Raw genomic sequence first — 27994 nt, forward strand, 5'->3', positions numbered from 1 at the left:
GCCCGTTTGCCCTCTGCCAGTGCCGGCTCTGCGCGGCTGCCGGCTCCCTGCCTGGGCCAGCTCTGCCCGGCTGCCCCCTGCCAGTGCCGACTCTGCCCGGCTGCCCCTTGCCAGTGCCGACTCTGCCCGGCTGCCCCCTCCTCGCTGCCCGCCCCCACCGCCCCGCCCATTCCTCTGGCCCCGCCCCCTCCCCGCTTCCCCATGCCCATTGGCTGCTCTGCCATGAGGCCCCGGCCCCGGCTCCGCCCCTCCCCACATGCCCGCTGATCCCGCGGAACGGTTGCGGTGGTGCCGCGGGCCGCGCCGGGCTTTTATCGGCAGCGCCCTTTCCGGTAAGGCAGCCGGGTCCCTTCGGAGGGCGGGGATTGGCTCCGGTGCATCACGTGAACTCTCAACATCCGGCGACGGGCCGTGGTTTTCCGGGCTGTGCCGCTGTGCGGGCACGTCCGGAGCACGGCGGGGCGAGGGGTTCGCGGAGCCGCTCCGGGGCTGCCCTGCCGCTGCCCTCTGGGGGTACCGAGCGGCTGCGGGACCCCACAGCCCCCGCTCTGGGGCCGGCGCTGCGCCGACCACGGGGAAGGTGGCCCTGTAAGAGCGCCGGCCTCTTCCGAGCGGGCTCGGAGCTGCCCCTCGCTCCGCGCCTCCTTCTCCCCGCCCTGGGAGATGGGGTCACCGTGTGTGTTATGCCGCTGCCTGCCCGCGGTGGCATAGCGCTGCGCCGGACGCCTGTTCGCCGTCCTGCTGCTGGGCGTGTTGCTGAGGTTACCCCGTTCTCCCCTGCACGGTTTTGTGGCTTCCCGTTTGCCAGCAAGCATGGAGTTTGCGGAGCTGATCAAGACCCCCCGAGCGGACAACGTGGTCCTGCACCGCCCGTTCCATATGGCGGTGGAGGGGACTCTGTGTTTGACTGGCCATCACCTCATCTTTTCTTCGCGGCGTCATGATAACGCTGAGGAGCTGTGGCTGCTGCACTCCAACATTGATTCTATCGAGAAAAGGTATGATTGATGGTTTGTGTCTCGGTGCTGAAAAGTGGTTGTCAGGACTGGCCTCCACCTTGGCTCTCTCAAATCGAAGTTTTGAGGGGAAAAAGGACCGTCAGAACACAGGGCAGAATATTGGCATGGAAAGTTATTTAATATTGTGGGGTATTGTTGTTTGACAGAGCCTTTTTTTGGTCACAGTCAGATTTTTTTATGCTTAAACACCTTTGTCAACAGTTCTCTGTGTTAATTGTTTAGTGGATTTCATCAGTAGATCTTGAAACACTTGATAAAAGATGCATCTTTACCATTGTTCAACGGAGGTGGAAGCTGAGGCACTGATTAAGTGATTTCCTTGTGTCACTCACCACAGCTGATGGCTGAAGTGGACTCTGGGCTTTCTCAGCCCCACATCAGCCTCCTGCTGCTCAACAGCATCATCCCCTTCTCCAGCTGCTCATGGAAATCAGTAATACCTGAACAGCGTATTCCTTGTGGGGACAGTGTGTGGGTGGTGAGCTGCTTTCCTTGCCCATCCCCTTTTGTTGCAGGCACTTATGGATTAATCTTCTTACTATCACTTCTGCCTGCTTTATGTACCATTGCTCTGTTGTGCTTCTGTTGTTGAGTAGCAGTCCCACTCTACCTGGTTATTGTCTTCTGCTTCCTTGCCTTGATCCCTTTTTCAGTTTCATGGGATCACAGAATGGCTTGAGTTGAGTTGGAAGAGACCTTAAAGCTCATCCAGTTCCAACCCCCTGCCATGGGTAGGGACAGCTTCCGCTAGACCAGGTTGTTCCAAGTCCTGTCCAACCTGGCCTTGAACACTGCCAGGAATGAGGAAAAATCAAGCAGCATCGATTAAAAATATCAGGTTGCTTCACAATCTGAGAATGGGTGAAGTACTGGGTGCTGATTAAATTTGTTCCAGTGTTCCTGATATCTCTGTGCGTTTCTGAGAAATGCTGCGTCTTGGCCTGAGGATGGAGAGGAACAGAGCGGTGGAAGCCTTGGGAAATCAGTTCCTGTCTAATGCTGCTCCGTCATCTGTGGTTTGGCCTCATCCTCCTTCCTGCTGGTACTAAACTAGCTGTAGCTGTTTTGAAAATGATTGTGGCCAAGCTTCTCTTTTGTTTTTATGTTTGTATGAGCATAGGTGCAATAATTTAATAGCAAATAAGCAGATAACACTTGTTAAGTTAGGGGGTAGCACACTGATAGCTCAGTACATGATTTATAACAGGATTAGCTATGCCTGCAGATGCTCACAGCCTTTATTGCCAGCCCTGGTTTCTAGAAGGTTTCTCGAGTAGATGTCTCCCTCCTTGAGCATTGTGTGTAACCGCAATGAACCTTTCCTATATAAAAGGATTAGAATATATTCTTGGTGCTGGGGAGGGTAGAATAACAAGACTCTTAAACTAATAAAGGTTGTAGAATGGTCCAGTTTGGCACTACTTTAGGTTATTAGTGCACAACAACTGTGATGTTGTGCCAGATTCATAAAAATACCTTCTCCCACTTTCACATTATGAGTGTCTTTTGTACAAAACAATGTTTTGCCTGATTATCAGATGGTCATCAAACTGCTTCTTAAATCTTTGTAGCTTTTTAAACAAATACGACCCATAGGGTTTATTGGGGAGTGGAGAAGTCTCTAGTGATTTCCTGTAGTGGTTTTGCTTGAAGAAAACACAGCCCTGTTGATGTGTTGTAGCTTCACTGTGTTATTTCCTTGGAGATGTGTTAAACAGTGCTGAAGCAAGGGCAAGCCATGTAGAGACTGGCTCTGCTAGAGCTGCAGAACCCTTCTGTCAAAAGGCCTGTAGTGCTTCCTTCAGCACTACCCAGATTGTAGTTGGCTCTGCATGTTAACCTTTGCCTGCACAGAATAGGCAATAACCTTTCAGCTGTAATAACAATTCTAAAATAAATTACAGGCATCTTCTGTAGTACAGGTGAAGCAACCCAGAGCTTAGCAACAGGTCTATTGGAGTGTGCACAGCTCTGCCTTTCCTTGTGCTGAGGGTCAGGCTATGAAGAACTGAAACTTTGTCCTTCAGGTCTTGCCTGCTTTTGCCTCTTGCATCACCCTGGCTGCTTCAAGCACTGCTGTGATGTCTGGGAGACTCTGGTCCTTTTCCTCAATTCACTGCTTTATGAACTAAAAACTACATCTTTCCTGTGAATGCTGGTATTTAGTTAATGTAAACAAAACATGGATGCTTGGGCATCATCCTTTCTGGTTTGTAAGGAAGACTGGTGAGAGCATCTGTAAGCTGTGTTTGCTGTGTAACAGAGCTTTTTCTGGATTAATTTGGTTTGTAGCCGTCAGTGATAAGAGCTTAATGTCTCTGAGGTCTCCATAGTACTGCAGCTATCAGAAACCAGATTTTCTTGTTAAGGACATCAGAGTGTAATGTACCCAGACTGAAATGTTATCTTGAACATTAAACTAAACTCAGATGTTTCTAGCAGTCCTCAGAGTTTCAGTGCATTACTTTAATGAAACTGGAAACTGCCACCTGAAGCTTACAGTACTACCAGAAAATACCTGAACACACCTTTTCTTTTTCATTCTTTAAAAAAAAACTGGTAAGAAAATCTCTCTCTTTCTTAATACTTACATTTCCACTCATTGCTGCATCAAAGGATGGAATTTCCCTCCCTCAAATAAACTTGCAAATACCAAATAAAGAAGTGGTTTTGTTTATTTTTTGAAAGGTTATATTGCAGGCAAATTAGTACTAATGGAATTTTGTCTTGTAGACACATGTAGGAAGAGCTGTAATACCTCATCTTACCTTAGATGATCCTGTTCTCAAGAGATACTTCCTTTGTGTCTTGCTGTAGGTTTGTGGGCTCATTGGGTACCATCGTTATAAAATGCAAAGATCTGCGGATTATTCAGCTGGATATACCTGGGATGGAGGAGTGTTTGAACATTGCAAGCTCTATTGAGGTAAGAATTCATAATAACAACAGCTAGGTTCTCAGATATTGGTCTCAACTTTAACAGCATGGCACAGGCTGGAGAGGGTCCAGAGAAATGCCACAAGCACTGGGCAGCTGTATGAGGAAAGATTGAGAGAGCTGGGCTTGTTCAGCCTGGTGAAAAGAAGGCTCAGGGGAGACCATATCCACATGTTCCAGTATTTAAAAGGTGGCTACAAGGAAGATGGAGACTCTCTTTTTACAAGGAGTAACATGGGAAAGATGAGGGGTGATGAGCACAGGTTACTGCTGAGGAGATTCTATTTGGACAAAAGAGGACAATTTTTCATAATGGAAAAAATCAGCCACTGGAATAATCTCCCCAGGGAAGTGGTGGAATGCCCAACACTGGGCATATCTAAGATTCAGCTTGACAAGGTGCTGGGCCATCTTGTCTAGCTCATGCTTTGCTGAGAAAGGTTGGACCAGGTGATTCCTGAGATTCCTTCCAACATGGAATTCTGTTGTCATGGTTTAAGCCCAGCTGGCAACTAAGTACCACACAGCCACTCACTCACTTCTCACCCAATCCCTAGTAGGATGGGGAAGAGGACTGGGAAAAGGTAAAACCCACAGGTTGAGATAAGAAGAGTTTACTAATTGAAATAGAAGTAAAATATAGTAATAATAGGAAATACATAGAGAAAGGAATAAAAAAGTGATGCACAGTACAATTGCTCACTACCTGCTGATTGATGCCTAGCTCATTCCTGAGCAGTGATTGGCCCCTTCCAGCCAACTCTCCTCATTTTGTAAACTGAGCATGACACTCTGTGGAATGGAATATCCCTTTGGGTAGTTTGGGTCAGGTGTCCTGTCTCTGCTCCCATTCGGTTTCTTGTGCCACTCCCCACTGACAGAGCATGAGAGACTGAAAAGTCCTTGATCAGGGTAAGTGCTACCCAGCAACAACTAAAACATCGGTGTGTTATCAGCCTTATTCCCAGACTAAAGCTAAAACACAGCGCTGCACCAGCCACTAGGAAGAAAATTAACTGTATCCCAGCTGAAAGCAGGACATCTATGATTCTATGAACTTTTTTTGCAGTTAGGAAGATTTTCACTGATATTCTGGAAGCAAAATGAGTAAAGCAACACAAAACAACCTATAAACAAAAAGTCCTTCCAAAAACCCCGACCTTACTTTTCTTGATCAAATATTTTGCTGTAACATTTGGGAAAATGAAGCTCAGCTTCATTATGCTGGAGCATGAGAATGCAAGCCCAAAATCAGATCAGTTGAGTTTCATGTGTCTCAAGCAACATTAAGTGACTTCTCGAGTTTACGCTCTGTTTGTAATTAGGTAAATGCTATGTGGGGTGTGTCCCATTAGTTATACTTGTTCAAATATAACTCATCCTTTGGGGTGTTGTTACATAGTGAATTCTACAGAAATTATATCTGTACAGACCCCCAATTGCAGTTAGATTGTTATAACCTGCTTTTGTTTGTGCTACTGAGTTTTATGTGTTTTAAAGTACCTTGCTGGTAATTTAATATCTTAAGCTTAGTGGCTGTGTACTTTTGGGTATCTTAAGTTTGCATCACCAGTATTAGAGGAAAATACTATTTGATGCATGGTGTTTTATTTGAAATAAAATAGCAGATTGAATGAATTAAGTAGCTGTTTATTTCTCTTCCCTGAACAGGCTCTTTCCACCCTGGACTCTGTCACTCTTATGTATCCCTTCTTCTACCGGCCCATGTTTGAAATCATTGAAGATGGCTGGCGCTCTTTTCTGCCTGACCAAGAATTTGAGCTTCTCAGTTCAGTAGTAAGTTGGATCTTAAGGGTATGCATAGGCACTAGGATATGCTTGTGCAAGCACTGTGTGAAGTTTTTCACCTGACAGTGTCTGAACTGGAAATCCTGGATGTTAAAAATAGCTGTCTGGTGTCTGGGTGAAATGTGTATTGTTCAAATACTCTGTTGACATCAGACACTTCTGTTTATGTGCTAAATATTCCTATTTAGCACTTGTGTTTCACCTTGTACAGATGGAGTTTTGAGGCCTGTTTTAAAGTTCCAACCTTCATGTCCTCCCAGGTAAATGTTTTTGTCCTCTGGGGATGATTGTCCTTATTGTGAGAACAAATTTAAGACCTCTGGCCTGGGTTTGTTGTACTTAGCTTTCATCCCACTCTGCTTCAGTTGCCATCTTTGTCAACCCCTTAACTGATATTGGCTTTCTAGGAAGATGCCTAATTTGAAATGCTCTCAGCTTTGCTTTGTGCTGGGAAAATACTAGGAGGGTTTAGAAAGCAGGAAATTTCCAGTCCTACTCTTTCAGGTGCTGTGAGCACTTGTTGGTGTCTGTTACCTGTATGGTAGGAATTGTTCTTCTGGCATTGCCTGTTGTAGCTGTTATTCAAACTTTCATTTTAGGATGCTGAATTTGGTGTAGTGGGAACTGACTCGGTGTAGGAGCCAACCTGTTTTTAATAGTGCTTTGGGTTAGCATCTTTGTGTTCCAGGTCTTTGTTTCACTTCAAATATCTGCACTTCCTGCATCATCTTAGGTTTCTGAGACCACATCCATTAGTACAGCATCAAAGAACATTGATTTTCCTTTTATTTTATCTGCAACCCAGCTTGTCTGCAGCATTTATCATTTCCTGTTTATGACTAATAACTGAGTAATATGATTAGCTTGACCAGATTCATATGATGAGATCACTAGAAAATTAAAGGAATTGAGGTGTTTCTATTTTTGGCTCATAATTAGGATACTCTCATATGGCCTATCTTCATCTACTGTCAAAAGGCATGCAAACTGACCTGCTAAAATAACTAGCACTGCAGTTTCAGCTTTAATTTCAGCTGGGGAAGTCAAATGTGATCAGTGTATCCTGATCTAGAAGCAGCAGATGCTTTCCCAGCTCAACAGAGGAAACTTGCAGGCATTTCAATGAGAATCGAGAGGCCAGAAGCTGGAGTGTTATCTGGTGAGAAGGGAGGAGTATGAGAGCAGGATTGAAGGCACCAGAAGGAAATCCTTAAGAGCTCAAGGGAAGATTGCAGGAGATGGTTCTGCTTCTGTTTGTGTTATGCTTTCTGTGTGTAGCTGAAATAGATTTTAGACTTTAGGGATCAAATCAATTCTGATGGCTGCATTTGCCAGCATGATACCAGTGCTAGCATGGCTTAAAAATGCATGGGCACCTTATTTGTAAATGTGTTGGCTTTCTTGACATACAGTCCTTGGAAGGCTTGCATTTAAAAACCTGATTATTCTATAGCTCTACATTTCAAGGGCAATAATTTTAAAACGTGTTTGTCTAATGGATGTTGATTAATTCCTGGTTTTTAACCCAAAGTTCAGATGTAACTCCCTTTTTAACAAAACGGTGGCAACAGCCATCGTAGAATGGTTTGGGTTGGAAGGCTCATCCAATTCCAGCCCCCTGCCATGGGCAGGGACACCTTCCATTAGAGGAGACTGATCAAAGCCCTGTCCAACCTGGCCTTGAACACTGCCAGGAATGGGGCATGTTCAAATGATTTGTGTTTCCTGAACAGCAGATAAATGTATTGTTGACCAAATATTTCTTTGTCTGTAATTAAACTGTCTTATGTGACAAGTTAGAACAAGTAAATGGTTGATTTATCTTTTTTTCTCCCATAAGTCACATGAGTAGAATACAGAAGGTTACTTCCCTCTCCATTAAATCATCCATCTGGATCTGTTATTCCTTACCTTCCCCAATATGGTAACAATTTGTTAAAAACTGCATTTCAGCCACACTGCAGCTGAACTAATGTATTAGTTCCAATTTGTCTGCTACAGAAGAGTTGTTTTTAAACTGACACATTCTGTAATGACAAAGTAGAACTATAAAAATTAAAATTAAAAAGGTTCAGTAGTACATTAAAAATCAGACAATATATTATGTTGTTATAATTTATTATTATAATTTATATGTTTATCCCTTGTGTTACCTAGAGTGAGCTTACAAGAAAGCTCGAGAGGGACTTATAAGAGTACGTAGTGACAGACAAAGAGGAATGGCTTTAATCTGACAGAGGGGAGATTTAGGAGAGATCTTACGAAGTTGTTCCCTGTGAAGGTGATGAGGAGCTGGCACAGGTTACCCAGAGAAGCTGTGGCTGCCCCATCCCTGGTAGTGTTCAAGACCAGGTTGGGCAGGGCTTTGACCAGCCTGTTCTAGTGAAAGGTGTCCCTGCCTGTATCAGGGAGTTGGAACTGAATGAGCTTTAAGGCCCTTTCCAACCAAAACCAGGCATTGATTCTATGATTGTCTTGGCTTATGTTATGCCAAATGTGTTTTTCTTACAGCATATGTACCCCTTGCACAATTTCACTCCATTGCATTGATCTGACAAAGTGTCATCTAGTGTTATCTCTACAATTTGATAGCAAACACTTGAACACTTTACCCCTGTGCTTATCTTTAGCGTTAGGGAGGCTGCTGTGCTATTACAACATTCTTGCATTTAGTGCATGAAGGTGTTAAGGGAAGAACTGCAAGGCTAATGTCTTTGGTCTAAAGGAATCAGATTAATTAAGTTTCAGTGCACTGTTGCTTGCTGATAGCTGTTAGCATGTGTGCTGCGTGTTTATTTTCTTGGGAATAACCTGCAGCACAGGTCAGCAGGGCTTTTGTCAAGTGACTTTCCATGAACTGCTCTTTGGGTAAATCCAACATACCAACAGAGTCGTTCAGCTGAGAATTAAGTCATATTAAGAAATTGGCTCAACGCTTTACTAAATGTCACAGCAAAACTCCACTGTGCATGCAGGCTCCAAGTTATTGTACTGTGAGAGGAGACTTTAATGATACTACAAATACATGAATGGAGTAAAAGTTTCATGGGATAGTTCATGTTTGCTCATCTAGCTTTATATTGCATTGTGTTTTTCTTGAGGTACTGGGTAGTACATCAGATCTGGATTCGTTCGTTATAGGTATGCCAGCTCTTCCTGGACAGTTCTGTTCAGCTGTGCTCTACTTCACTGGAGCTTCTTATTTGTCTCTTACAAGACAAGCATCAATCTTTGCTTGCCTCTGTTGTTCTGTTTCCTGTCCACGCACAATCTGTTGCTAACAGGTCTTGTTGCCTTCTGCCTGTTCCTTGAAAACAGCCTTTCTCATTTCTATTTTGCAGGATCCTTCAAGGTCTTTTCTTCCCCAGCTCTTCTTTTAAGGCTTACTAGTAGAGCTTGAATTGTTTCACACTGTTTTGTGGAAAATGACCTCTCCTTGCAATTTCAGCTTTTAGAAGGAAGGATAACTGCTGTTTTAGCCTTTCAGTAACATTTGAAAGCCTATATATCTAAACAGGTACTACAACAAGAAAAGTAGAAACGTAAGAGTTAATTTTGCACTGTGTTTTAAGAAAATACTTCAGGCTACTTCCTTTTTTCTTTGAAGCCTTCTCTCCTTTCTACTCGGCCTCAATTCTTTGCTGCTTCCAGCCTTAACTTCAATTAACTGTTTCTGATCCCTTAAAGTACAGATTTCTTTCTGGGAGAAGTAAATGTTAACTGTGTGTTTAGAGTTTCCCACAGCATACTGGTGATATCTGAAGATGAGGTTCACATCTTCTGCTTCACTAAAGTCCTTACTGCTTCCCGTATCTGTATCTACTGCTGCATGTAGCTGGATTGCTGTTGCCTTGCTCTTCCAGTTAGTAATGGCAATTTTTGCTTTCAAGTTGCAAGACAAGCCCCCAGGTAAAAGCTAAGAAGTGACTTGGACTATCAGGTTTTACTGTCATCTGATGTGTGTTGTAGTGTATTTTAGCAGTCTAAAGCTGGCAAAGGTTAACTGGGTCTCTGCAGAAGTAGCTGTGATACAGAAGATAAATGGTGCTGATTGTTGCTGCGCTTTTTCTCCTTCCTATGTAGCAATAGACTATCCCTGGGTGACATAACAGTCGTCTGTCCTGTAGTTATAAATGGTGAGGAGGGTAGGTTATGGGCAGAGTTAAATTACCAAAGTGGGAACAAATCAGGATGATACTCTTCCATTCACAGAATGATTTGGGTTGGAAGGCACCTTAAAGCTTATCCAGTTCCAACCCCTGCCACAGGCAGGGACACCTTTCACTAGACCAGGTTGCTCCAAGCCCCATCCAACCTGGCCTTGAACACTGCCAGGGATGGGGCAGCCACAGCTTCTCTGGGCAACCTGTGCCAGGGCCTCACCACCCTCACAGGGAAGAACTTCTTCCCTGTATTTAACCTGAATCTCCCCTCTGTCAGGTTAAAGCCATTCCCCCTTGTTCTGTCCCTGCAGGCCCTTGTCAAAAGCCCTTCTCTAGATTTCTTGTTGGCCCCTTTTAAGCACTGGAAGCTGCTCTAAGGTATCCCTGGATCTTTCTTTTCTCTGGGCAGAACAACCCAATCCCTCTCCATAGCAGAGGTGCTCCAGCCCTGTTACTATCTTCATGGCCTCCTCTGGACGCACTCCAACAGGTCCATTCCCCTCTCATGTTGGGGCCCTGGAGCTGGATGCAGGACTGCAGGTGGGGTCTCACAAGAATTTCTTCTTATGCTAGTCATATTATTGGCTGCCAGTGTCTCAAAAAGCGTACCACAGAGTTGTGATTTTTGCCTTCTCTACCTCCTATGTAGCAGTGAGGTATTTATCAGTTCTATAGCCATGCATATTTTTTCCATTGTAAAAAAACTGCACACCATTGTATGAAATTTGCTGTAATTCAACATAAAAGGCCTAAAAAGCTATAAAAATATTATTGGTGAATTAAAGGTATGAGCTCTTAATGTAGGAGTCAGCCTCCCTTATGTGATCCAGAACTGCTTTAATCTCCAGCTATGACATGATTGCCAAAGGCAATTTAACTTTGCATATGGGAGAACCTCTGCTTTTTATAAAACATAGATGTTCAGGGAACCTGTTTTGAGTCTTTTGAATAATTCAATAAACATAGAACTGGGACAATGCAAAACTGCCTCTATAGGCTCCTGAACAGAGGTGGCAACTTATGTTCTGGCTGGATGGCTGCACGCAAAGAGTTGTGGTCAATGGCTCAATGTTCGGCTGGAGACCAGTAACAAGTGGTGTCCCTCAGGGATCGGTGTTGGGACCGGTCTTGTTTAATATCTTTGTCGCTGACATGGACAGTGGGAATGAGTGTGCCCTCAGCAAGTTTGCCGATGACACCAAGCTGTGTGGTTCTGTTGATACGCTAGAGGGAAGGAATGTCATCCAGAGGGACCTTGACACGCTTGTGAGGTGGGATGATGCCAACCTCATGAAGTTTAACCATGACAAGTGCAAGGTCCTACACCTGGGTGGGAGCAATCCCAGGCACAGCTACAGGTTGGGCAAAAAGGAAATTCAGTGCAGCCCTTTGGAGAAGGACTTGGGGGTGTTGGTTGATGAGAAAATGAACATGAGCCGGCTTCAGTGTGTGCTCTCAGCCCAGAAAGCCAACCGTATCCTGGGCTGCATCAAAAGGAGCGTGACCAGCAGGTCAAAGGAGGTGATCCTGCCCCTCTACTCTGCTCTCGTGAGACCTCACTTGGAGTATTGTGTGCAGTTCTGGTGTCCTCAACATAAAAAGGACATGGAACTGTTGGAACAAGTCCAGAAGAGTCCATGAGGATGATCAGGGGACTGGAGCACCTCCTGTATGGAGATAGGCTGAGAAAGTTGGGGCTGTTCAGCCTGGAGAAGAGAAGGCTGCATGGGGACCTCATAGCAGCCTTCCAGTATCTGAAGGGGGCCTGTAAGGATGCTGGGGAGGGACTATTCATTAGGGACTGTAGTGATAAGACAAGGGGTAATGGGTTAAAACTTAAATGTGGAGGTTTAGATTGGATCTAAGGAAGAAATTCTTTACTGTAAGGGTGGTGAGGCACTGGAATGGGTTGCCCAGGGAGGTTGTGAATGCTCCATCCCTGGTAGTCTTCAAGGCCAGGTTGGACAGAGCCTTGGGTGACATGGTTTAGTGTGAGGAGCCCATGGCAGGGGGCTTGGAGCTAGATGATCTTAAGGTCCTTTCCAACCCTAAGTATTCTGTTATTCCTGATGACTGTAATGCACACAGTGTGTGCCTTTCTCTGCATCTTTTTCTTAGATTGCTGCCAAAAGTACACTTTTGCTGTCTCCTATGCCATACATCCCATATGTTGCATCTACTGATGATTAAAGTGTTGTGGATTGGATCAGCTTGTCCATCTGATGGAAGGACTTCATTGCCAGCAGACCTCTCCAAATTGATCCTAGTTCTCCAATGGGCCAGTCACCAAGTCGTATTTATACAACTAGGTACCAGTTAGGAGCTGTAAGGCAAAAGGTTATAAGCCTCTAGAAGAAAAGAAGGAGGAAGATACACCTATTTGTGATCAAGCTATGTAATTAATGCCTGCTAAACCAACCTTCCTGAATTCATGTGGGGTTTTGTGTATTCCATTACTGCATAATTTAGCTGTTATGCTCTTCTCTTACTTTCTGTGATACCTGTTTTATCCTCCTACCTTTTTGTCTACCTGAAACTTTCTTTCAACACAGCTGAGCAGAGTTTTTTATGACAACGGAGGTCTCTGCCTGGTGCAGTGGCCTGTAAATGTTTTCCCATCTGTACCAAAACCACTTCAGCTGAGGAGTGAGTTAAGGTCATGTTTACTCTAACACACTTGTGTCATGTTAAAGCACAGAAACTAAGAGGAAAAGAACCCAACTGTGTTGAAAATAGCTGCCTATTCCCTCTTTGAAAGATTTTTATCTTTCCTTTAAGCTTCATTGTTGTGGAGCTTTTATGGGTAAATTTGACTGCTGTTCTGCTGCCACTTTGAAGAATTTAGTGCTGCTGTTAAAATCAAAACATGCTGTAGAGGCTTCTGGGTCATTTTCCTCACCAAAGCTTCTGCTAGCAGGTTCTGCTTGCATTAAGAAGTACTGATAAGGGTGCACTGACTGATGCAGCCCAGCCAAGCCGCCCACCGTCCTGATATCAAGGACCATGAGCTAAGTTTGCTGCCAAACTTTAGGCAAGGTTTTGCTGTGTGATATTCTCCCCTGGGAAAAGTATATGCTTGTGGCCATCTGATGTACTTGAATGCTGTCCTTAGTGCAGGAGGCAGTGGTGTGGTACCAGCCCAGAAGCAGCAAGCCCTCCACCAAGGCTGGGCTTGTCTGAGGATGCAAGTTAGGGCAGCTCTTGCAGCCTGTACTTCAGTAAGTGAGGACTCCCAATCAGTGAGGCTACTAACTGACCTCTGGTTTTGCCTGACATGGGACAAAGTCTTGTGTCTGACCCTGGGTATCAAGTAGCCTGAGTTCTCATGCCAAGTGCTTCTGAGGGTGCAGGGTGCCAATGTTCACTTCTTTCACAATTGTTTGTTGGAAATTGAAAAATTATACAAGAGTTTATGAGGAGACCTTTGTACTTAGATGCTGTGCTTGGTACCAGGAGGTGCTTCTGGATGAAGAGCCATAATGCTTTACATAAAACAGAGCCCATAGAAAAGAACCAAGCTAGGAATGTTAAACTGAAATTTTAACCTCCAAGCAGCTTCAATCATCTGGAGTTGGTGGACATTCTTGCCTTTTTTGGCTTTGTGTTGTGGATAGTGTTGCTAGCTCTGCTTTCAGCACAGGTAGAGGTTTGAGCCCATGTTACCCCAGTCTAAATCTTCTGATGTGGCAATACATTTATGTTTTGGGTTTCCTGAGAGACAGACATGCCATGTTCTTAATTCCTATTGAAGCTATCTGCAAATGCAGTTATGTTGTAGTGTGTACTGCAGATGTGCTGCCTGCTGTGTCTGAAAGAATTAAAAGCCACAGTCACGCGTTTCTGACCATGTGTGCTTGTTTTGTGCTGTGTGTTGAGGATGTGGATAAACCAGACGAGGAATGAGCCATTGTTCAACAAGTCTTGCACTTCAAGGAGCAGAGCCACCTGATAACTTCTTCTCTTGCTTTTGAGCTTCACCTGCACACTGGGTAATGAGCTTTTGGGAGCTGCTGCAACAAGATGATGTGATTACAGGCGGCATCAAGAAGTGTGGGGAAAAATAATCACTCAACAGACCTATAAATGGTTACTTAAAGGATTAGGCAGGAATATACCTTCTAATGTCTATAATACAGCATCTGAAAGATACCTGATGAGTGCACCAAGAGAGCAGGTGGGCTTCTTTGTTTTTGAATAGCTTCTCTTTTGCCAGCTTTTTGTTGGAGACAGGATAGCGGTGCTGGGTTTGATCTGACCGATTAGGGTGGTTATGGTATTACAGGGGATCCAGGCTCCTGCATGAACAAACATGGTTATACCAGTAGTGACAATTGAGCTTTCATCTGCGGTGCAAGTGGAATAGATAGTTGACAAAACTCTGAACATGGAAGGTCCTATTCCCTAGTATGTTATACTGTCATAATATTTCTGATCCAAAGTCTTGTATGTTCTGATTTCTTTCAGACAGATGAATGGCGTCTAAGCTGCATCAATAGGGATTTCTCTGTCTGTCCATCCTACCCTCCAGTTGTCATTGTCCCCAAATCCATCGATGATGAAGCGCTTTGGAAAGTTGCCATGTTCCGCCACGGCAGTCGCTTCCCAGTCCTCAGCTATTACCATAAGAAGAATGGGATGGTAAGCTGCATTTGAGTAACAGTTCTACCAGAAGGAAGTATGTGAATCTCTCTGTTTAATGAAAACAAACTTGTGCTCTAGACTTTATAGTTCTTTGAGATGTTCTTTTGGTTTATTTTCCAAGTTACTAGGTGTTTGCAGTGAAACTGGTTCTGGGTGATGGAATGAGTAGTCTCCATCCTAGTAATAGCTCTTAATCCACTTGCTTGTGGAGCTTATGTAGCATGAGCTTGCTCACAGCAGTAAGAGCAAGATGAGACTTGTAAAGCTACTGCTGGCACCCTTACTTGCTTTGTGTGCCAAGAGGCTTCATGCTGAAAGGATGGCAGAAACCACATTGTCCTGTCGCAGGGTGGTGGGCTGTCTCCTTCGTAATAGTTCTGATGACAGCAAGCGTGCCCAGAGCCAGCACCGCTTCTGCTGTGTCTGTCTAAGGAGTGATCAGTACAATCTGTTCCCTGAGCCTGTCAGTATAACATGTTTCAGGAGCAGCAAACTCTTGTTGCACAGATTTCACCACCTTCCGACAAGCCAAAATGTAATTGAGTGTCTGATACACTATAATTAGGAAATGCACTTTATGAAATTGTTGGGTAATTCTCTGTATATTTTGCTGAGTTAACCAGTTCTGAGGATGTTAGGATGTCCAGCCTGCAGCTTATAAACTTGATCCAGGCTTCTGAGTCAAATAACTTTAATGTCTTCTCCTCTTGCCAAGATTGTTAAGTTCTGAATTAGAAGACATCTAGTCTGACCTAGCAGTACCTTTGTTCTTTTTTTGCTTTGTTTTAAAATCAGCCTTTCACCACTTTCATAAATTGTGCTTTCTGCTTTTTCTCAGCCTGACTGAAAACCATTAAAAGAAGATTTATTCCATTATCTCTCTGGATTGTGTACTTTTCAAGTTATGAGGAATATAATAGAATTTGGCTGGAAGTGCTTGAACCTGTGACAGTAACACTTCCATCCCTACAAGGATTGTGCTTAAAGAACTGAAGGATTCAGGGCAAGGGAGAACAACAATTCTAGGAAGAGCTAGAGGGATGTTTCTGTGCAGCAGTCAGTGCAGATCATGGTGTTCACTTGTCTGTGTCCAGTCATGGTGGATTGAACTTGAAGCAGATGGAAGCAGGAGGTGCAGTGGGGTAAGAGCTGTGCAAGAGGACCCCACTTGGATTTTACCTCTGAACTGATGGAGGAAGCTTTTTTTAAGTTTGATCTATCTCACTCCTATAAGTGTTGTTATAATAGCCTGTGTTTAAAGGAAAACAGGAGCATGCTGTGTGAATTTCAGCAGCAAGCCACTTTAGAGCTGTTCTCCATGCCTGGAATGGAGACTTGGTGAGGTATTCCATCAGTTTGCAGTCTACATGTACAGATCCCTAAGAAATCCTCCGGTGGAGGGTTGCCCTTTGTATAGTGAACTTAAATTTCTATTTTTGGCTTGGAGCCCAATTGATCAATTTCTTTTAGTCTTAAGTCTCTCCATTTCCAGTGCCTGATTTGTGGTTCTTTGTTTCTGCAGGTCATGATGCGAAGTAGCCAGCCTCTTACAGGTACAAATGGAAGACGGTGTAAAGAAGATGAGAAGCTTATTAACGCCACCCTACGGCCTGGCAAACGTGGCTACATCATTGATACCAGGTCTCTGAATGTTGCCCAGCAGGCCAGGGCCAAAGGAGGGGGCTTTGAACAAGAAGCGCACTATCCCCAGTGGAGGAGGATTCATAAATGTATTGAGAGGTGAGTAAAATCACACAGTCTTGGCTTTGTAGGGTTATATTGGCAGATCCATGCTAGCTCCATAAAGTATCTGCTTTCATAAGAAGTGGCTCTGAATCCTTGTTCCTGTCAACAGGGTCACATTCCTTTTTTGGCAAAATTAGGGTATGTGGATGATTAAAGTATTTGGCTTCAGAAAGCTGTGTTTCATTCTTTGTTCTGATCAGCTTGCTGCAGGTTTCAGACATTAGGCAGTTTCCTTGTGCCATCTCTTTCTCTGACCATCTATAGCTGCACTCCAGCCTTCCTGTGTTCCACTTCGCAGTAGTGCACAGGAATGAGCAAATACCTTGGCAGAAAACTTCTGCAGATGAGGATTTGTTCTGTGGCAGTCAACCTTCTTCTTATCCAGTATTTTTCTCTGTAAGTCTAGTTTTGTTTAGTCATTTTGGGACAAGGTACTAAGTTAAATAGACTTGTAGTGTGACCTCATTCAACTGCTCTTAAGCCTTAGTTCTTGTGAATCCTTCTGCACAGTTGTGCATTAATATTATTGGAGCTGTTGGAAGGCTCTAGTGTTGTAATGCCTTATGAAACAATTTGTTCTGAAACGTAAGAGGCTGCTTATGTCCAAAGGGTAGTGTCCTGCTGGCAGCTAGCCATGGTGTGGCATTACCAGCAAGAGTAGGTTTGCTGCATGAGGAGATATGACTTCTGTATAGGGTCAGTTTGAAATAACTGTATAAAATCATAGTGCTTTATTTAGAGATCAGTTAAGCACATTGTCCTGATTGCTGTGTTACTGCTTACATTTTCAGTAATATTTTGCTTTTTCCCAAAGGTTTAACATTCTGCAGGAAAGCCTCATTAAACTTGTGGAAGCTTGTAATGACCAGTCGCACAACATGGATCGCTGGCTCAGTAAACTGGAAGCATCCAACTGGCTGACTCACATCAAGGAGATACTAACTGCAGCTTGCCTAGCTGCTCAGTGTATTGATAGGTAAATCTTCAGAAAGCCTTGAGTTTCTTATTCACTCAATACAGACTGCTTGTTAAATACCCCTATTTCCACTTTAAATACTAGTGATGACCACCGTGAACTGCCTTGTACCCATGCAAGATACTGTTTCATCATGGCTAAGGAATGTTCCTCCAGTAAATCCTGCTTGCATTTTTAGAAGTACAAGCCTGAGGGAAGAAATCTTGACTAAACATATGAATGTAGATAATCGAGTTAAGGAGTGTTCCTATGTCTGATACAACCAGTCTAATTTCATTAGTTTTATGGAAGGTTTTGGTTAGAATGTGCCCATCTGAAATGCTATTTGATGGCTTAGTAAAGTGAGAACACAGAGGGTTTGTTCTTTTAAAGTAATCTGGTTTTAGCTGAACATTTCTAATACCTGACTTCTGGAGATGAAAACAATGGTGTTTCCTTGTTTTCCCCAGGAGTTAGCTCAGTACTTTCTCCTCTTGATTTTTTTTTATCCCCATAGTTTTATCTCAGCAATCCTGTTCGTCCTTTGTAAGTGTTTTTGATCTGACATTTCATTAATAAATACTGCTGACTTGGCTGTCTTGTCTTCAGACCTCAGGCTGGAGAGTGAAAGTCGTCAGGTGTCAGGGTTTCTAAGACCAAATGTAGGGCTCTAAATGTTGATTTCTTTGTGGCTCTGAGGGGAAAGCCCTTCTCAAAATACAGGGAAAACTTAGCTTTTCGTACCAGCTAGGGAATGTGCTATACAGATGCACAAATAGGCTGAAATGTATTGTTAATGCAGTCCTGCTGTTTTACCAATAAAATAGGAGCTGCTGTGCTTTTGAGAAACACTGACAGTGCCTGTTTAGTTATTGGCTCTGTCAGAAAAGGATTGCTCTTGATCAATAATTTTATCTGTAATCTTTTTCTGCATGTGTATAATGAAAGTTGCATATAATGAGAGACTGGTGATGAACTGATATGGTTTCTTTGGGCAGTGGACAATTTCATCATTTTTGTTAACTTCAGCTTTGCTTTTTCTGTTTACCTGGAGCTATGGCAGACCAGGTCAGCACTGGTGCCTGGCCTGCCTCCCTCAGAGCCTTGAGATCATAGCTGAGCTGACAAGGATGGGTCAGTTACATTTGCTGCAGGGAGGGAATGACTGGGACAAATCTTGCAGTATCTTAAAGGTCTGAAGCCTGAAAGATTGAAGGTGAAAACAGTGTTATTCTGGTGTGCCCCACTTTAAGGAGAGCATAGGCTTGCAGTTAGCCTTTGCAATTGTGCTTGGCTGCTAAGCAGCGTCTCTGTCTGCACTGCCTGGGGAAGGAGATAAAATATATCTGAAGATTATCTCTACCTTAAAGGCATTGTGTTTGTTTTAGCCATAGGACTATAGGCAAAGATGTTGCAATGCTTAAGATACAGATTCTTAGGGTTTTCACTTCAAAAAGCAAGTAATATCTGCAGGATGACTTGCTTGGTATAAAGATCTTGCTTACCTATGCTTTGTTGCATACCTTGGATCTCTGCACAGAAACAAGTACAATCTGCAATTAATTTCCTTTCTAGATGTAAGGATGTTTGTGGAACTGAGATTTTGGGTCAAGGTTTGGGAAGAGTAAGAGCATATGGATGAGATTCTGATATTGTATCCAAATTCAGCCTAGGATAGAGAAGAGGGGAGGGAATCAGTTGTCCTGGACAGTCCCCACTGTAGGGAGTGATGGAATGTGGGGCCCTAGCAGTGCACAAAACCTTCCTGCCCCAAACTGTCTTAGCTCCTTTTGCTCTTCACATTGTTCTGCTTCACTTGTGCTGGCTAGTGAGCCTTTAGGCTTGCCTTTTTGACAAGCTTCCTTGCTCAGCAAACTAACTCTGCTGCCTTTCTGGAGGCCAAGCTTTGCCTTTTCTTTATTTCTTTCTCCTGACCTGGGTTATTGGTTTATTTTTGTTTCAGTAAACCCCAGTTGAGACCCAGATGCAATTAAGATTTGAGCAAGGATCTCATGGTATTGTTTTGCACCTGGGGGATGATATGTCTTCATTGCAATGCTTATGGGAATATTTCAGAGTACTTAACAAAACAATAAATGACACAGGCAAATTTTGAGATGCATTTCCATGCTATAACTCAAGGGGTTACCAATTCGAAACAGTGAGAACTGCAAAAGAGATCTTGCTGTGCATCTTCTGTCAGTGTGGCAAGGGGTCTCGATTTCCAGTATACTTAGCAAGAAACTAAGACTTAAGTGATCCAGAGCTCTGGTTAGTGTTGGCGAAGATCATGGGTGGAGAAGGTGGTACAGTTCCATGTGGGGCAAGGAGTAAGCTTATGGGAAAGAAGACCAGGTAAAGAGCCAGCAAAACCTCAGCATTGTCAGGGTAGTGACACTGGTGTCTGTGGGATGTAATGTCATCCACTGGGATGCGTGTGTCCTTGGGATGTGATGGGCTCACTCATTCTTTACCACTTTTTTTCTTTCCCAGGGAAGGTGCGTCAGTGCTAGTCCATGGGACTGAAGGAACTGATTCGACACTCCAGGTAACTTCTCTGGCACAGATTATCTTGGATCCAAGGTGCAGGACCATACGTGGCTTTGAATCCCTTGTTGTGAGGGAGTGGCTGCAGGTAAGACATGCCTATGAACAAAAGGGCAATCTATTCCAGTGACAGTTGTATTGAGAAATAGCTTGAGAGGCAGCAGACAGGTTGGGCCTTGTTGCAGCCTTGCTAAATGTAAGTGGCTCTTTGTCCTAAGAGGAACATCATTAACTGAGTCATTTGCACTTTTGGCACTCAATGGGGCTGCTGCCTCTCATGATAATTTGGTTTGGGGTTGCTGCCTGTTCTGCATGCTTAGGGTGAACAGCTCTTCAGAAAACACTGTTCAGACTGAACCACAAAACCTTAGTACTCATTGTACAAAGAAACTAAAAGACTCCTTGTGCTTTTGCAGCTAATATTCTCAGCCTGGTGCTTTGAACCTACATCGGTTTGTTCTTGGTAAACTTCTCTGATTGAATACAGGGCTATTTACATAGCCTGAAACAGGCAGCAAAGTTGGTCATGGTTGCTAGCAGTCTGTTACCGGATGCTTGATGAAATTACCGTCGTAGAAAAGAGTAGTAGTAGTATAGTTGCATGGACAGAACTAGCTTTAAAGTGTTGGGTTTTTTTGCTACATGTACTCGCATCCCAGTACTTTGTCTGATGCTTTCTCTGATTCTTACGTACAGGCTGGTCACCCTTTTCAGCAGCGGTGTGCCCAATCAGCTTATTCAAATAGCAAGCAGAAATGGGAGGCCCCAGTGTTTCTTCTCTTTTTGGACTGTGTGTGGCAAATCCTTCGTCAGTTCCCTTGCTCTTTTGAATTCAACGAACGGTTCCTCATTATGCTCTTCGAACATGCTTATGCTTCACAGTTTGGGACTTTCCTGGGAAACAACGAAAATGAGAGGTTGGTAAGGATGCTTGCCTTGAAGCCCTTAAATACTGGGCTGTATTGGATAAAAATAGAAAACTTTCTTAGTTTGAAAAAGGGTGCAGGGGCTTGTGTGGTCTCCCTTAGCACAGGTGAGCTTCTTGTGTTGCAGTTATGTAATATGATGCACTATTAGAGAGATTGTCCCTCTTACAAGTGTTTCAGTGTGACTAAAGAAATCTCTGGTTCAGTGTCTTCTTGGAGACCAGTAATGAGTGGTGTCCCTCAGGGACTGGTGTTGGGACCGGTCTTGTTCAACACCTTTGTCGCTGACATGGACAGTGGGATTGAGTGCACCCTCAGCAAGTTTGCCGATGACACCAAGCTGTGTGGTTCGGTTGATACGCTGGAGGGAAGGAATACCATCCAGAGGGACCTTGACACACTCATGAAGTTTAACTGTGACAAGTGCAGGGTCCTACAGCTGGCTCAGAGCAATCCCAGGCACAGCTACAGGTTGGGCAGAGAAGAGATTCAGAGCAGCCCTGCGGAGAAGGACCTGGAAGTGTTGGTTGGTGAGAAAATGAACATGAGCCAGCTTCAGTGTGCGCTCGCAGCCCAGAAAGCAACCGTATCCTGGGCTGCATCAAAAGAAGTGTGGCCAGCAGGTCAAAGGAGGTGATCTTGCCCCTCTACTCTGCTCTCGTGAGACCTCACTTGGAGTATTGTGTGCAGTTCTGGTGTCCTCAACATAAAAAGGACATGCAACTGTTAGAACAAGTCCAGAGGAGGCCACGAGGATGATCAGGGGACTGGAGCACCTCCCATATGAAGACAGGCTGAGAAAATTGGGGCTGTTTAGCCTGGAGAAGAGAGGGCTGCGTGGAGACCTCATAGCAGCCTTCCAGTATCTGAAGGGGGCCTATAGGGATGCTGGGGATGGACTATTCATTTGTAGTGATAGGACAAGAGGTAATGAGTTTAAACTTAAACAGGGGAGGTTTAGCTTGAATCTAAGGAAGAAATTCTTTACTGTTAGGGTGGTGAGGCACTGGAATGGGTTTCCCGGGGAAGTTGTGAATGCTCCATCCCTGGCAGTGTTCAAGGCCAGGTTGGACAGAGCCTTGGGTGATATGGTTTAGTGTGAGGTGTCCCTGCCCATGGCGGAGGGGTTGGAACTAGATGATCTTAAGGTCCTTTCCAACCCTAACTATTCTATGATTCTATGGTCCGAAGACTACTGAATGTGTAGAAGGGAAAAGCAGAACTGATATTACAGATGCAGAAGGCAATTTAAAACTCCCTATCAACCTTTCTGCCCTTAAAATAATCTTTGCTGAGAAGAGACTCTTCTGTCTTCTGCAGGGCTGCTGAACTGGTCATCTGCAAAACCAAGTTAGACTTGAAGCCAGTAAGATGAAATTTGAAAGAGTATGAATGTTACGTGTAACCTGCCTGTCACATCTGAACATGTCAGCCTGTGACGACAGAAAATGTTTGAAGTTTGATATTAAGCTTGTGCTGCCTGAAGCATGCACAGGGATGGTGAATCTCCTGCCTGATGGCAGTTCAGTTTGCTAGTGTAAACAGAATGAGGTCTGCCAGAATCTCTGTGTAACTCGTGGAGGTGGTTTGACCAAGGAAAGCAGTGCTGCTTTCTCTCTGTGCTCTGATGCTTCCAGCCACCAGAGGGACCTCCTCGGACGTGCCCATTTCACAATTCCAGCAGTAACGCTGCCTTAATGTACTCAGAATTGCACTACCATCCTTCCCCAATGCAGACCTATCACATCCCCCAGCTCTGTAGTTGAACACAGGAGTGTTCATCCTGTGGTTGAACACAGGAGTTCAACCCCTTTCCAAACCTGGCACTTGTTGAGCCACTCTGGGGAGGTGACTGTTTCTTCCTCTGGACAAGAAGGCAGCTGACTTCCACACAGCTTATAAATGTTATTTCCCCATCCTTTTCTTCATAACCAATTGTAATCGGCCAGGTTGAGTAAATTGTTTTAGGTTTGCATCCTGTGCCATGTTGGTGAGAGGTATTGAAGGGATTAGCCAGAATTGTCTGGGCACATAGAAAAGCTTGAGGCCTTCTAGGTCATTGGGATTCTGATAACATGAGTCTTTACAGTACAGAAGTGAAAACTAACTTGTTCCTATGGGTTTGTTAGGTCTAAACTGAAGCTGCCGCAAAAGACTATGTCCCTGTGGTCCTGGGTGAACAGTGCTGAAGAGCTGATAAAATTCCAGAATCCTCTTTTTGAGGCCAACAGCCTTGTCATCTGGCCCTCTGTTGCCCCACAGAGCCTGCAGCTCTGGGAAGGTAAGGCAGGCTGGCTTTTTCTATTACAGGCAAATACATGTTTTGTGGCTACTTGTAAAGCTTCTTAAAGGTTTGTTCCTGTTGTCTCTGCTCTGTGCTTAGTCTGTCTCAACTGATGGATGTCTTTAAAATCTCTCCCAAAGTAGTTTTGGCATACGCCATCCGCAGAGGCATGATGCTTTTTCCTTCTGAGGTTTGGTACATGCTACTCTTTGCCAGGGAACCTTACAAGTACTATTTTACAGTACAGTATTTCTGCAGTACCTAATCCATAGATGTTCTGCAGACCTCAGGCTTTTCTTCTATATCAACCAAGACTTTCCTTTCTCTGTTAGTGGCCATGTTGGCCAGGGTAATCTATGTGCAGTGGGTTCCCTGCTGTAGAAACTTTCTCCGTCCCAGGTACAGAGAAGCAAGCAGGCTGTCATGGCAGGATGGAACCTGAATATGGATTGGTCTGATCAATATATGAGGAAAAAGGGAATGAAATAACCTCCTTTTTTTTTTTTTCCTTTATTAAGCTTGTTTAATAGAATGCTGAACTTGGAGAGTATTTCTTGGTCAGTATTTCTGAATGCTATTTGGAAGGGAGGGTAAAATGCATAAACTGTATGTACATTACTTGAGAGCTGATGGAATATGAGTAATGATTCTTCCTTGTAACAGGGAAGCCTTCTGACTTGTGCTGTCTCTGGACTTTCAGGTGTCTTTCTTCGGTGGAACAGGCCTTCCAAGTTCCTGGATGAAGCCCAGGAAGAAATGATCAACATCATAAAATACAACAAGCAACTTCAGGCAAAGGTTAATGCATTGAGGAGGCAGATAGCAGAGATGGGAACAGATGATAGGATGTAGGAGAACCTGTGAGCTGGCAGGGCTTTGCCTCAGGTCTTTCCTTTCCAGTCCCCTTTACGTTAAAGACTAAACATGGAAAGTGCATGTATTGCAGAGCCCTCTGGGTACAGCTGGCCCTCAGTCCTCCCACTGCTGAAACCTCCACTTCACACTATGTACCTCTGCTTTTTGGGAGGGCATTTTGTTTTGTTTACAGCAGACATACATGACTGGGCACAGTGTCCTCCTCTCTTGGCAGCTTTTGTGTCTCAATATTGTGTAGTGTCAGCAGAAGCTGGAACTCTTACCTCCAAGCAACTGTGTGGATGACCAGGATCGGCCAAGAGACAGGATGTTTCACACTTCTTTTGGACTTATTCTGATCTTGTTGAACTCTCTAAACACTCAGCAGGATGAAAATACAAAGTTATGTGTAGATAGGTAAAGGTGTTTTGTCTGGAAGCACCTTTTCTCCAGAAGTAAGGCAGCTTAGTTCTTTAGTTTCCTGGAAAAACTAGAGAATGGTACAATCTATCTGCAGGTTCTACCAGTCTATATGATACCCTCGGTAGCCTTCACATCTAATAACACTTGGGGTTTTTTATGTTAAGCATTGGCTTGGGAGCAGTAAGTTGAATACCAAACTAGAGTGAGAAATTTCAGTGCAATACAAAACTGAAGGAGGGATTCTGCTGCTAATGTTTAAGCCATGACCTTCAGGTAGAATTGCCCTGCATGGAAGAATATCTGTTCTTTATTCTACCTGGAAAACAAAAGGGTTAAGCAGTTGACAGAGGTGTTCACTTGCAAGACAGTGGCTCAGAGTTGTCCTTTTAACTAGAATCAAGCTGCCTTCTTGAAACTTTGAACTGCACTGGCTGGTTTTCTGCACTTGAACAGCTTCTCAGCATTGCTGGGGTGCAAGAGCGGGGCTTAACATGCAGCTCAACAAAACACTTTTGCTCCACCTGGTGTGCTTTTTCCTTCATGCTCTTGCAATACATTTTGTGAGACATCAAAAGCGGAAGCCAGAAGTTAAGGTGATCTGGCACACCAGGTAGCTGCTGCAGAAGAAAGGGCCATCACTACAAAACCGCTAATGATTTAGGTCATGTGTAGCTGCTAAAACTGCTTGAAGACTTTAGGGATAAGCTTTTTTCCAAGTACCTGTATTTTGTAGCTGGTCTTTGTGTTTCTGTGACTGAAATCTGCTTTTATAAAATCAGAGGTTTTGCTAGAGAGTTTTTCTCTTAAGAAAATAATGCAGATAAGAGTGGGTCTGAAATATTAACTCACCTAGGCTTTATTCAGCTTGATTCCATTGGTAGCTGTACATGACTGAGAAGACTTGAATTAACGAAAGTGCACATGGGACTGTCTAAAAGGGCTAACAAGCCTGGTCTGCTGAAATGAATGGAGCTGCATCAGGTCAGCATTGATCTCTTTGGAAACTGTTGAGCTTCTGTGACAGTTTAATCTCCTTTTGAAATGAAGCTGCCTTTATTTAAAAGCCACTTCATATAAAGATAGGTGTACGTGAGAATACAGCATCTTTAGCTGTCATAGAAGTATCTGGAGAGTAATTGCAAAAATCATGTAACCACTAAATATATTCTAAGATAAGTTCTATAATCAAGAAGCTATGTAAAATTATGTGAATAGCGATTAGGTGCTACCTTAATGCCTGTTGCTTCAGTCCTTATTTCTTTAATTGTTTTCTTCTCAAGTAACCTAAACTTAGGGCTAAGTCATCTGGCTTAAAAAATAAAAAGATCCCTTTTAAACTGATGTTCAGTTAAGGCAGAAGAGTAATTCCCCTACTTGTAATACCTATTTCTGTTTAGTTTTGAAGAGTGACGGTCTTGCTCACTAAACCCAGTCTGACATAGGGAACGCTTCCCAGGGTGTCTGCACTGTATAACAGAGGAGGCACAAGTTGGCCATGCTTTCCTCCCACTGCCAAACACTGTCTTCTAGAGCTGCCTTCCAAGTATAATGCAAATGTAAGTCCCTAAAATTATTCCTCACCCTTTAAAATTATGACTGTGGGATCTGCACCTGCCTGGGTGCTGTATCCATATCCAATTCAGAATTTCTACTGTTCCTGTACATCTGAAATGCATTCTCGCTAACCAGATGGGAAGGATTCAGAAGGCGTTATTTTCCCCATAATAGACTATACATGAAGCACACTTAAAGGTTATGCAATTTCCTAACATAGTAATTATGTATTGAGCTAAATAATAGAGAAGCGAAGAGGGTTTTTTTTTGATCTAATTGCGGGGCTGCTCTAGTCTCTCATGCAAACTGCAGGCATCTGAGGAAATTGGGTAACCAGCTGTGACAGCTAACAAAAGGCAGCAAATTCTCTCTGAGCTGGCATTTCATCCTCGATGGGTGTATCAGGACTGAATCCACACCCCAGTGCTGTGTGCTTGCCTCAGCTTAATGCTGTTTCACAGCCTCCATGTGAAAATGCTGGTGTTGGTCTGAGCAGCCACAGCAGTTTCTTCCCTGATCCTCTGCTGTGTAGGCACTGCAAACAGCAAGAGCTGGAGGCTTGAATTAACCTGCAGGTCACCACCTTCCTGAGATGTTACCTGGAGAAGTCCTGCAAGGTATTGCACATGATGTGTAGGCCATTGCACGTAGTACTGGGAGAAGCCAGTTCACAGACCTCCTGTACCAGGCTACTTGCATGTTCTCTTTTACCTTTCTGTTCCCAGTGCTTTCTAGGCTCCAGTCTGGTGGCTACTGGTGTAATACACAGTGGAGCACGTCAGAGCTTTGTTTACCTGTGTGTCCACCACATTTATTCACATATTTAATGTTGATGACCAGCTTGCTTCCTCTTGGAGGGGCATATCTGGTGGACTCTACCCCCTGAAGTCACTGGCACCTTGTTTGCAGGTCACCTCATCTTCCTGAGCCGTAAGCACCATGGCTCTGCAGCCTGACACTGCCTTACACTCTTGCTAACAGCCCTGCTTCTGCTCTTTTGCACATAGCTGTTTGTGTAATATGCTGGACACTGAGGGCCCCCTTCCCCAAATGCTGGGGTAAATCAGTGCGGACACTCTGCCATTTACCAAAATTAAAAGCAAAAGGGAAAAGGAACTAACTTGCACAGTGTTCATAAGGGAATATGTACCTTCAATATTTTGATTGTATTGATCTAACTCTTGAATGTGGCGACTGGTTTAAGTGCACTATTGTCCATGTTGCATATGATATAACTTAAATTGCACTGTACAGCATATTGGCGTCTAATGTATGCTTTGCTAAAGCCTTGGGAAGTGCTGCTGTGTACAGGTTCCTGCGTGAGGGGAAAACATCTCTGCTAGCACTCCCTTTTTTTGTAACTGTGTGACACTGAATAGCACTGTGTGATGTGTGCTATGTATCTGTTAACTGCTACAAACCTCAGTGATGAGTACACTTCTGTCCAAACATCTGGAATTGCTAACTGGACTTGGCTGCTGCATCAGTCTTGGTATCATTTTACATTAAATAAGTCACAGGGCTGGGAGTTGTGTGCTATTATTAGGTGTACGCTTTATGTGTGCAGAGTCCCAGCTGCTGTGGTGTTGAAAATATTGCAAAAAGAATCACAAATACGAGAAAAAACTACCATGGTTGAAATTGGGGAGAAAAACAGATACAAAGTGATGTAAAGTTTGCTGTAGATATCTTGACAACACAGTAGAAATGTCTGTTCAAATTAAAACCTTGAAGACTAAAAACCTCTTTAATTACAGTGCTGAATCTTCTTTATTAGTACTGCCTTTGCTTTCCATTGGAGGGATGTGTGTGTGACTTGGATGTAAACTGTGCCTGAAATAGTGTCTTTTCAGCTCACATGTGTTCTTTTACAGCCGAACCTATGCCCTGATGGTAGAAGAGGAGTTTGTACTGCAGGGCTGCATGGAAAGGAGAAGGTTGAGACCCTGAGGCTGTGCATGGCTTGCAGAACTCTGCTCACAGGAGTTTGGTCCTTTGACACCAGCTCTGCACGTGATGGATCAACAGTTAGCTAAGACTTTGTGCTTGTATTGAACTCTCTAAAGGGAGGTAGGATGATGTCTTCAGTGGGAGAGTGGTTCGGAATAAAGCAAAACTTTGCAAGAAGTCCATCA

General features: G+C 43.9%; 1 protein-coding gene across 2 annotated transcripts; it reads left to right on the forward strand.

Moving 5' to 3' along the window:
• The first annotated feature begins 403 nt into the window (after window positions 1-403).
• Window positions 404-27994, forward strand: MTMR9 (myotubularin related protein 9). Of its 2 annotated transcripts, XM_031046615.2 has the most exons (11): window positions 404-998; window positions 3837-3945; window positions 5628-5753; window positions 14393-14566; window positions 16092-16309; window positions 17130-17291; window positions 19764-19905; window positions 20514-20734; window positions 22873-23024; window positions 23728-23825; window positions 27734-27994. In XM_031046615.2, the coding sequence occupies exons 1-11, from the start codon at window positions 814-816 to the stop codon at window positions 27893-27895; spliced, it is 1749 nt and encodes a 582-aa protein (XP_030902475.1). In that variant the 5' UTR covers window positions 404-813; the 3' UTR covers window positions 27896-27994. The 2 variants fall into 2 exon arrangements, with proteins under 2 accessions (XP_030902475.1, XP_005146457.2); XM_005146400.4 differs by lacking the exon at window positions 27734-27994 and having other exon boundaries at window positions 405-998; window positions 23728-27605.

This window comes from Melopsittacus undulatus, chromosome 3 (assembly GCF_012275295.1).
Source record: "Melopsittacus undulatus isolate bMelUnd1 chromosome 3, bMelUnd1.mat.Z, whole genome shotgun sequence".
Lineage (NCBI taxonomy): Eukaryota > Metazoa > Chordata > Aves > Psittaciformes > Psittaculidae > Melopsittacus > Melopsittacus undulatus.